This window comes from Indicator indicator, chromosome 9 (assembly GCF_027791375.1).
Source record: "Indicator indicator isolate 239-I01 chromosome 9, UM_Iind_1.1, whole genome shotgun sequence".
In the NCBI taxonomy this organism is placed as follows: domain Eukaryota; kingdom Metazoa; phylum Chordata; class Aves; order Piciformes; family Indicatoridae; genus Indicator; species Indicator indicator.
This window is the reverse complement of record NC_072018.1, coordinates 17,492,431-17,504,204: the sequence shown is the minus strand read 5'-3', so window position 1 is coordinate 17,504,204 and position 11,774 is coordinate 17,492,431. Positions and strand designations below refer to the sequence as shown.

The 11,774-nt window shown below is 39.5% G+C and overlaps 1 protein-coding gene across 1 annotated transcript; it reads left to right on the top strand.

Annotated features, from left to right (window-relative positions):
- The first annotated feature begins 6,629 nt into the window (after positions 1 to 6,629).
- Positions 6,630 to 10,315, top strand: KLHL31 (kelch like family member 31). Its single transcript, XM_054383794.1, has 2 exons — positions 6,630 to 7,801; positions 9,582 to 10,315. The coding sequence occupies exons 1-2, from the start codon at positions 6,630 to 6,632 to the stop codon at positions 10,312 to 10,314; spliced, it is 1,905 nt and encodes a 634-aa protein (XP_054239769.1). The 3' UTR covers position 10,315.
- Positions 10,316 to 11,774: the final 1,459 nt, after the last annotated feature.

Sequence of the window (11,774 nt, the reverse complement as noted above, 5' to 3'; positions counted from 1 at the left end):
ACAGGACCTGACCCAAAGTGGCTCACCCCAACCAGACTTTTTGTTGATACCTGCAGCTGACCTGCTTATTTGCTACTAAACGATATAGCAATAAAGATCACATGCATTTCATTGTTCTGCCTTTTTTGACTTCATTTAAATACACAGTGTCGTACAAGCACAGCTATAAATTAAACTAAGCCCAGGGAGGTAAATTGGGCAAGGAGAACAGTATCCTGCCCCAAGAAACGCCGTGGTGTGTATTCTCATCCTTCAAGAGAAGGAAGATGAGTCTGCTTGTACAGCCTTGTGAAGCTGTGAGAGGCTTTTTCCTCTGGACTGCATGAGGTGGTAGGTTGGGGCACCATTGATCATGGAAACTTGTTCAGTTTGGTAAATAAGGCAGGTAAATAAGGTCTGTGGCATTTCTGTTGTCTGCATGGCTGTAAGGTTGCTTAGCAGATGTTAAGCACAATGGCTTCTGTAGGAGCAGCTAGGCCAAACCCATGAAGACATGACTGAAGCCCACAGGCATGCTACTGCACCTTTTCTGTTCTACCCTACTTACAGTCTGATAGCTAATGGGGTTTTTCTTGTTTGATCGATTGATTGATTTGGGGGGTTTGGAGGGTTCAGAGCACTTTTGGGCCCTGCAGCTATCAGTGTGGCTCCTCCGTGATTTTCCTAAGGTCACGAAAAACACAGGGCAGGGAACCATTTTTTGGTGCTGTGCAGACTGTGTAAGTGAAACGATCTCTGCTCTGGAGCTTGAATAAGGCCCTCCTAAAAAGATCTGTGGGTTTGGAATGTTTCCTTGGAAGCTAGTGTAGATAAAATAGATACACAGAACAACACCTTTCACTCTTTCAAGCAGTGTTCAGGGAAAGTGTTAGAAAAATGTATCCAGCCTGAATTAACAGCAGAATTGTAAGTGGTCAAAAGTCTGTTATTTGCATGTTAAGGTTACTATTCTTACAAAAAAAGATCTTACTACAGCTTGGCACAGCATATAGCAAATTCATCAGTGGAGAAACCAAAACAGCTGGTAGGGCAATACAATAGGTAGAGTGCTCGGGTTGAGTATGGAAAAAATAAATCTAGGTACCTATTGCAGACTGGTACTCTAATTCCCATGCTCACCTTTTATTGTATGGAGATAATTAACTTGTCTTCATAGTGTGTACAGAGCGCATCAACCCTTCCTTAAACCTGGCCATCCACAAGTAGTCCCTCTTCATTTTCCTGATAATACAAAATTATTTAGACAAAGTGGCATTTATGCGGAAGAAATCCTGGAAGATATTCAGCCTCTGAGTAGGGAAGTTGAGGCTCAGCTTGTCATATGGATTATGCAAGTGAAGCTGGGTTTCCCATAAGTTCTTGTAAAGCCTTACTTATCAAGTTACTGGATTTTCTGGGATGAGGAAAATCTTACTGCGCTTCTGCCTGATTATTCTGAAAGATCATAATTTCATGCCAGTGAAGAAGAAAACATTCAAAATCTCAAAAACTTTCCTAGATCAAGAAAAATATTTCTAGCCCAGATCTAACTGCAGCGTTCCTCATATCACCTGTCATGATTTTGGCAGAGGAAAGAATTCCAAGTTTATTATCCTCATTATGCAGATTTGTTTGTTTGGCATCAATGTAGGGCTTCTGTTAGTAAGAAGTGAAGTTGCAACACAAAAATATAGCTCCAATAATTGCTGTGTCACTACATGCTCAAGAGCTGTGTTGTGCCATCAGCTCCTCCCCAACGCTTGCAAGCTCTCATCTCATCCCTAGGGTCCTCTCCATGCCCTGTTGCCAGTGCTTCATGAGTTTCCAAGGAAAGAGTGGAACCAGAAAGAGAAACAGACTTTGTGTGAGCTAAGGAGAAAAGCTAGATAAGAGTTTCAGGGGATGGAACAACGTGAGAGGCCTAAGCAGATAGAAAAGGGAACAATGAGTAACTCAAGTTGTTTAGAAATCGTTTCAGATATATGCCTGTTGTTTCTGCAGAAAATATTTTTTTTTAAATTCTTAAAACTCATGAAGCACAGTGGGGAATATATGCTTTGTTTAAAAATCATTACAGCTGATCCCATTCTGGTAGAGCTTCAAAAAAAGTTAAGAATAATTGTCCATGTAAGGAATTTTATAATTAGATTTGTCTGGTGAATTAAAACATACTTAGATGTGTTAAGAAGGTGAGAGATGTCATCCTACATGTTAAATTGATGTTATACTGAGTTCTGTGTTTGAAGCAGTGGGAATTTACATGTGAGAAAAAAAATTGTGGTATAGCAAGGAGAAATTCCTAAATGTCTTAAAATAAGGCTTTGTCCTTAATTTTCCACAGCTGTGACCCTAAGTTTTTTAAGGAAAGCTGGTTACTATGTTGCTCTTGGGAGGGCTTGGGTTTTTGTCCCTCTCCTTCACTCTCATTTCACACGTTTGCTTGCCTTTAATTCCCTCTTACATTTTTTCATTTTTATCTCATAACTTTTTGTAACTTCAGTACAAAACAGATGCCCTTTTGTTCAAAATGACAAGTGCTATTTTGCAGCAGTTATTGTAATAGCCTGGAGGCAATTGAATAAGTCTGTCAGATCACAGAGTCATAGAATCAGAGAGCACTGGAATAGGCTACCCAGAGAGATTGTGGAGTCTCCTTCACTGCAGACATTCAAACGTGCCTGGATGTATTTCTGTGTTTCCTGCTCTAGGTGGTCCTTCTCTGATAGGGGGATTGGAGTAGATGACCTTTTGAAGTCCCTTTCAACCCTTAACTGTTATTCTGTGATTTGAGTTGGAAGAGACCTTAAATGTCATCTAGTTTCAACTGCCTTGCCATGAGCAGGGACATACTCCATTAGATGACACTGCTCAAAGCGGCATCCGACCTGGTCTTGAACACTTCCAGGGAAGGGAAATGTCTCTGGGCAACCTGTTCCAGTGCCTCATCACCCTCAGAATAAAGAATTTCTTCCTAACATTTAATCTAAATCTATCCTTTTTCAGTTTAAAACTGTTACCCCTTGTCCTCTGTATTGCTACACACTCTCCCCACCTTTCCTGTACCAGAAGGCAAATATAAGGTCTTCCTGAAGCCCTCTCTTCTCCAGGCTGAACAATCCCAACTCTCTCAGCCTGTCCTTACAGGAAAGGTGATCCAGCCACCTGATCATCTTTGTAGCCCTCCTCTGGACCCACTGGTGCAGATGAAGCATTACACAAAGTTCAGTCAGAGAAAATCTTCCTTTTCTCTTTCATTTCCTTCCATGAAGTCACACCTCTTTTATCTTTCTCATGGATTGAAATTCTCCTGGGATGTGGAGATTTGGCTTTATATTATTTATGAAATTGACTGACAAGAGGTGAAGGCAAAGTATTCTACTGTATGGTTTAATCCAGAAGTTAGGATACTCGCTTGAGAGACAGAAGATCAAAGTTTACATCTCTGCAAATATATCAGGGGATGTGAGCCAGTAACCTTGAATGCCAAGGCAAGTCTTTATGGAAGCAATGACCTAAGGCCAAGAAATAGGACATGGTTATGAATCCCCATCAGCCAGTCTCCTTCCCTCTGCCCAGGGTTAAGAATCGAAATCATAAGAAAGTGGAACTAAAGTTCCAGCCATTCCTTGGCATCTCCTGCTGGTTGTGTTAGATCATAGAATTAAGTAATCACAGAATGGTTTGGGTTGGAAGGGACTTTCAAAGATCATCCAGTCCAACCTCTTGCCATGGGACACCTTTCATTAGTTCAGGTTACTCAGAGCCCCATCCATCCTGGTCTTGAACACTTCCAGGGATGAGGAGCCATAACTTGTCTAGGCAACCTGTTCCAGTGCCCTCATGGTAAAAAACACCTTCCTTATGTCTCATCTAAACTTTCCCCTCCCTGAGCATACTGGCTTTCTCCCAGGCACCCAGCTTAGAAATGGGGAACTCAGTGGTCCACACTACACTTACCCAAAACAATTACTACCTGGTATGGATCTACCGTCTTTACATTCCCTTCCTTTTCCTCTCTTGTACCTGTGCATCTGGCTTGTTCCGCTGGTTTCCAGAGGCCAGGCAGCCCTGGGAAGCTGAGGTCCCATGGCCGGGCAGAGGCAGGGAGTGAGGCACAGAGAGGAGGGGTCATTTTAAAGAGCACCCGAGCACAGGCTCCGGTCTCTTTTGCTCACTGTGACAGCAAAGCATCACACTGGAAACCACAAGCTGGAACTTGCCAAGTGGCCTCTGATCTTTGTCTCTGTTTTTTATGACATTTTCTCTCATTTGGTCTTCTCATTTTTCCAAGGAAGAGACATTTTCCCTGACAACTTCTTGGACAGCTCTGGAACAACATTTTTCTGAGGAGGGTAAGCAGGGTTTAACTCCTCACTTCAATAGTGTTTAGAAAATAACATATTAAGGGGTGTGTGTGGGGAGGTTGGATATTTGAATGAATTGTTTTGGGTCCCTGAGTGTCCTTTAATGTGAGTTGTTCTTAAGCTAAAATAAATTAGGTAAAAGCAAGCAGCTATAGAAAACCATATTATTGTGGGTTTTCAAAGTTAACTAATGTGGATTTATTACAGAATCATTTGATTTATTTTACTGTTTTTGCATGTTTTGTCACTTATGTGCATATACACTTAACTAGCTAGTGAGACATTTCTGCTGATGGAAAGTTTTTAGGGAAAAATCTTTGGAGAGTGGACATTTTTGAACAGAGAAGATTTAAATGAGCTCTGCAATAATGTAGTGAGGCAATAAACATTAAGTGCTTCATGTAGTAAACTTTTAAAGTTATTGGTCTCTGAAAATATTTAGAACTACAAATACAACTGCCAAATAATATGTCCTTGCCAGCTATAAAGTTGTGGTTATTGCTATGCAAAGATACAACTTCGAAGATAGCATTAAAAGACATCCAAGTTTTGGTTTTCTTTAATTCTATGCCAGCAAATATATGTGACACCTGCAATATCACAGATTTTTGGAACAAAAGTTGTGTCAGACAAACAAATATACTAAAACAGCAGCTATACCTTCAATTCAACCTGTCTTAAAATGGCAAGCTGCTGGGAGGTTGCTATTCTGGGAGGTGACTCTGATAGGTTTCAACAGATGCAGCTTGTGGAATGCAGCCGGAGAGCAGGGAGCTGGGCAGCAGCTGACCCCCACACTGGCACACTGACATTTCAGGGATCGCAGCTCACGTCAGTGCAGGCTGACACTGACACTTTCAGCACACATGGCCTTCTCCCTCACCTGCTCTGCGCATGGTTGGCACCCAGCAGCAGAAAAAAAAAAAATCCTGGTGCTCACAGCCAGCAACCATTCCTTTCTATAATTAAATTAGCATTTTGTTATGTGCTGTGTGCTTAAGCAAACACTGATGTGCTGAGATTCTAGACTGAAATATTACTGAAGTAATATTAAGTTATTAATATTAAGTTATCTAAAAGAACCCAGTTGTTTGTGTTATCATTAAGGAGCATTTCTTCATGTTTTGGTTTTTATGAGTGCAAGATCACAAGAAAATTAGCATGTGTAAATTGTTTTAAAAGCAGTGGATCTAACAGAGATAAGTGCTATATTTGAATCTATTTGAATGTCAGTCTCAGCAATAGCACATTTATCTGTCATTGCTTTCCTTCAGCATATATTTCCATAGGCATATATTTGCTTGAACTGTTTCCTGTGAAAACTACTTTAGGCGCTGTCTTACATTGCATTTGACAAAAACTAGCTCTTCATTTCAGCAAGAGCTAGAACTTGCCTGGACTTGATACATATAATTCAAATATCTGTTCTAACATAACAATATGGGAATAATTTTTATCTTCTCACATAAAGAAGTTGTTTGAAATAACATATCCTGATAGAGTTTGCATGACATTTTTTCAAATAAAAATTAGACATGTTCTTCCTCAATCTCTGCCAAATCCTAGAAGTAGGATTATAAATTTCAGATTACTCATATTAAAAAACAAGCAAAGTGTGCTACAAGTAGAAGTTATTTGTGAATCTGACATGGGAACTAGAATATCATCAGTCTAGAAAATCAAAATTTACAAAAACCTGGAACACTTTGAAGCAGATCCTAAATCTAAAATCAGTATTACATCATACTAAAATTCACTTTATTCTTATGTCTCATCTTGCCTTTGTTTTTTTTTTTTTTTTGAGAGTTTCACCCACTATTAATATTTACTGGTCTAATTCTAAAATCAGCTGTAAGTCTCTACTAGCTCTTGAACAAATTCGGGAGCCCATATTTTCCCCTTGCTTCAGACTAATGAATTCAGATCTATAACTTAGCTGCTTTCAATATATATTTACAAAATTTTACACTCAGTTTCTTGGATGTGGTCATAATAGGCGAATGTTAATTTATGACCTTGTTATTTTTTATAAAAAGGAATTACTTCCAGGTATATTCTTCACTATTTGAATATTGGTTGTTACTAATAAACAGCCACACTACAATCCAGCACAGTATAATAGTTTTTAGGAAGATAGATTACTCTTTTGTTTTGCGTTTATGACTTTTATAAATTATCGATTTATTGCATAATCACATGGCTATTAAATTTCACAACCATGGCATATCTCTAAACATTTTAATTTTATTTTTAGCAAGCTCTTGGCTGTAATATTTCATTGCAATCATGGCCCCTAAGAAGAAGAATGTGAAAAAGAACAAAGCAGATATCAATGAAATGACTATCATTGTGGAAGATGGCCCTCTCAGTAAACTAAACGGATTGAATGGACTCTTAGATGGAGGAAATGGTTTCAGCTGCATCTCGTCTGAGGTTTCTGACCCATTATATAGCCCAAATCTCTTGGAAGGTCTAAGCAGAATGAGACAAGAAAATTTTCTTTGTGACTTGACTATCAGTACCAAAACTAAATCCTTCAGTGTTCATAAGGTGGTGATGGCTTCAAGCAGTGACTACTTTCACGACATCTTAAAGAAAGATCCATCTACTCAAAGAGTAGACCTCAATGATGTATCCCCATTGGGTCTAGCTACTGTTATCACCTATGCTTACACTGGAAAACTTACTCTTTCACTTTATACAATAGGTAGTATTATTTCCACAGCAATTTATCTACAGATTCACACCCTTGTAAAGATGTGCTGTGATTTTCTAATCCAAGAAATCAGTGTTGAGAATTGTATGTACATTGCCAATATTGCAGAAACATATGGACTGAGAACAACCAAGGATGCAGCACACAAATTTATTAGAGACAACTTCATTGAATTTTCAGAAACAGATCAGTTCTTAAAACTCACGTTTGATCAGATTAATGAACTTCTTGCAGATGATGAATTGCAGTTGCCTTCTGAAATTGTTGCATTCCAGACTGCAATAAAATGGCTGGAATTTGACCAAAAAAGAGTGAAGTTTGCTGCTGATCTTTTAGGTAACATCCGTTTTGGTACCATCTCAGCCCAAGACCTTGTCAATTATGTTCAAACTGTACCAAGAATGATGCAAGATGCAGACTGCCATAAGCTCCTAGTGGATGCCATGAACTATCATTTGCTTCCCTACCACCAGAATACACTTCAGTCCAGAAGAACCAGGATCCGTGGAGGTTTCAGAGTCTTAGTTACTGTTGGCGGACGCCCTGCCCTAGCAGAAAAGTCTCTTAGCAGAGATATCTTATACAGAGATCCTGAAAATGGATGGAAGAAGATGACCGAAATGCCTGCTAAAAGTTTTAATCAGTGTGTCACAGTGATGGATGGATTTCTCTATGTGGCTGGTGGGGAAGACCAGAATGATGCCAGGAACCAAGCCAAGCATGCAGTCAGCAACTTCTGCAGGTACCTAGATAGTTATTTAAAAGGGATGGGGAGATCTGTTCCACACAACGCAAGTAGATTAACCACGCTGGTTTGTGGCATACAGCATGAACCAAACAGATAAACAGAGAGGGGATAGTATGGAGGAGATTTGGATGATATTCTGTATTAAATTTTGAATGCCAGAAATGTGCAAGTTGTGCAAAAAAAATCCCCTGGTTGCCCATGCACAATGGGAAGTGAGAAAACTTTGAATGGAGGAAATAAATAGGAACTGGGATATTCTATGATACCACTAAAATGCACCAAATCAGACATGATGAGACTTTAAAAGTCAAAGTGCTTCTAATGCCTCACAGAATGTTTTGAAAACCACCTGTTAGGTATTACAATCGTGACTTTCTGTGCACTATCCACCATATTTTCAGCAGCTTGTATACTGCATTTCTTTTCCTTTAGCTTTTTTATCTGTTAAGAGTTTAGAAGCAATGTCACCATCTCTTGAAGGTTATGTCTCTCCTCTACTCCAAATAATGCCTCATTTCTGAAATATTACAGTTCCGATCTATAGTCATCAAAGGACTGCACTGGTGATAGCAAGGTCAGAAAAGTCCATAGGCTTCATGCAATAGTTAAATGTGTGGGACTAGGTTTTAAATAGTCAGTGTAAAAGCTGACAATAGCTTGAAGCAAAGGTTGGAGGTGACACAACTCAGCTTTTATCTACTAACAGCCTATGGACATGCAATGGCAATACACAGCCACTAATGCTTCCTTCTCTGATCCCAGAAGGAACATTCAGATAAATTCTCCTGAGGACATCAACATACAAAGTTAATGAATGAGGAATCTTATCAATTTTATTATGTAATCCACTTTGTCAGAAAAATATACAGCATATAGATTATGCTGCCACTCTCCCAACCTTTTGCTTTTAAATTATGCCTCATATTCTCACAATGAGCTGTGTATTTGGTGCGCACCTTGATTCTGGGGAGAAGGTGGGGGAATCCCTGTAGTCAATGGCTGAATGACTTCTGCTCCCTGTTCTGCCATTAACCTTAAGCATGTCAAGTCACATGTCTATGGGCTTGCTTTCAGAGCTGCAGGTGACAATGCTGAATGACAGCTACCAATTAGTATTTACTTTTTCATAGTCTTTCCTGCTGTGATTCTCTGATCCCCTCAGCATCCAACAAGAGAAATGTATGGGCCTATTAAATTCAGCTTCTTCACAAGTCATAATTTGCTATTTCCTTTTTTGAAATTGCACATTTAAATGTCAAGGAGAGAATGTTATTTCAGATAAGAATGGTGTTAGAATGAAAAAATGTTCTTTCCACATGAATTGTATGAGTGTTAAGGAAGGAATACTTGCCATTTAGAAAGTACTAAAAAGATGAAAGTATAAATCATCATCTAACATTTTTTAAAACTCTTTGAGTACATTTTCACGTCTTTGCTGTAGGCATAAATTGAAAAAAAAAACTTTTGTCTTGTATGTTGGAAGTATCTTTTCCCAATATTCTGATAAGTTTATTGTACAAAATCAAATTACAGAGGAGTCAGATTTATTTCAGTGAAATAATACCATATCTGAATGATAGTAACATTTCTCCAGTCAAAAACTACATTTGGAAATTTAATAAGGAATACCAGTTTCATTCCACTAACTTCTAATAGGTTAAATAACTAAAATTTTAGCAACTTCACACCTGCAGCAGTGGTGGGACAGAGACAGGGCTGTAGAATTTAGTGGAACAGTAAGTGAGACAGTTACCCTGTTTTTTAATGCTTTCAGATACGATCCTCGTTTCAACACCTGGATTCACCTGGCAAACATGAATCAGCGGCGCACCCACTTTAGCCTGAATGTGTTCAATGGCCTCCTTTTTGCAGTGGGTGGTCGCAATTCTGAGGGGTGCCTCTCCTCGATTGAATGCTATGTGCCTGCAACTAATCAGTGGCAGATGAAGGCACCCCTGGAGGTGCCCAGATGCTGCCATGCCAGTGCTGTGGTGGATGGTTGTATCCTGGTCACAGGAGGTTACATTAATAATGCTTACTCTCGCTCAGTGTGTATGTATGACCCCAGCAAAGATAGCTGGCAGGATAAGTCCAGCCTCAGCACCCCAAGGGGGTGGCATTGTGCAGTGTCCCTTCTGGAGAGGGTCTATGTCATGGGTGGGTCTCAGCTAGGGGGCCGAGCTGAAAGGGTTGACGTTCTCCCTGTGGAGTGTTACAGTCCTTACACAGGGCAATGGAGTTACGTAGCACCGCTTCAGACTGGTGTTAGTACAGCCGGTGCCTCCCTCCTTAACGGGAAAGTTTACTTAGTGGGTGGCTGGAATGAAATAGAGAAAAAATACAAGAAGTGCATTCAGTGCTATAACCCAGATCTCAATGAGTGGACAGAGGAAGATGAACTGCCTGAGGCCACTGTGGGCGTATCCTGTTGTACAATATCCATGCCCAACACCAAGACAAGAGAGTCCAGGGCCAGCTCAGTCTCTTCCGTCCCAGTCAGTATTTAAATATGGGTCTACATCATCAATACATAAAAATGTTTACCAACACAGCAGTGTGATTAACCCTTTAAGTAGTGTTTTTGTGCTTATATGGAAAAAAAATGGCTTTGTAACAGTTTTGACAGTGCAAATTGGCCAGTTTTCACGATTACAGGTGAAATGAAACAGTGTATTAGGGAGAAGATGAATTTTCTTAGCTGGAAGAGAGAGTTAGCCTATAATTGCAGAATTCCATTTTCTTCCTGACTTTGCCACTCACTTATTCTACTATTTGTGGCAAATAATTTAATTTATTTGTGCTTTGGTTTCCATACCTACCAAATAGAGATAAACTTGCTTCAGAAAATTGTTGTGAGGCTTTTTTCATACTGAATTTAAATGCTTTCAGAATCCGAAATGAAAGTCAAATATTGCTAGCAATAAATCTCAACATACATCAGAAATGTGCCATGTCATTGTAAAATTGATCATCTTTGTTCTTTTCTAAGAAATTTCTATTTGGACAAATAGAAGGGAAAAAAAAAACCAAAGCACCCCCCCAAAAAAAAAGAGAATATAGCATGTAGATACTTTCCTTTGGGGGCAGTGGTATTCATTGAAAATGTCTCAAAATATTTTTCTCCTTCAGGAGTTAGAAAGAGATGCCTATCTTCTGCCATGAAATAATTTAATTCTTGTACCTAATGCTGTGACATGGCCTTCAAGATCTAAATCTACAAAATTACCTCCTGTAAGACTATGGGCCAGCCCCAATGGCTACCTTGGGTGCCAGACTGCTCTCTTGACCTTCATGTGTACACAAAGAAGCAGACCACCAGTCCATCCTCCTCCTCACATCAAGGTGACTCTCTTGTCATTCCAGGTGTCAGTCATGAAGGTCAGTCAGTTTCCTCCTGTGCCTACTCTTCCCATATGTGTTATTCTCTCATCTGAAAAGGTCCTTACCAATGCAAGGAAATAGAAACTGCAACAGCAGGGGCAAAACCTGGAAGAAGAGTTCATGCCAGGAAGCATGAGAGGCTGTTGATGTCTGAGCATGGAGAAGATGCACAGTGTCTCTCTTATTCAGTATCATTCTGGTAATAACTAGTGGAGTAAGGAATGAAGATGAAATAGACTCCAGGGTCTGCCTTTAAGAATAGGACATATGTTTGGAAAACAGTGAATCATGGGAAAACTGGATGTAATCAAAGAGATTTTCTTTAATAAGAACAAAGAGATACCTTAACAACTTTCTCTCCAGGTGTAGGCACAACATGTCTCAAAGTAACCTTCTTCTGGGCATACCATTATGTATCTCATTTTGAAACCTTCATTATACCCTATTTATGAAGCTTTTATTCACATTTTTTCCAAAGACTACACTAATGCTATGCCTGCGAAGTTTTCCTAGTGAATAAAGTGAAGCCTTTGCTCAATTTAGATTACCCTCCAGGAACTTTTCTTCCTAATTTCAGCATGCAATG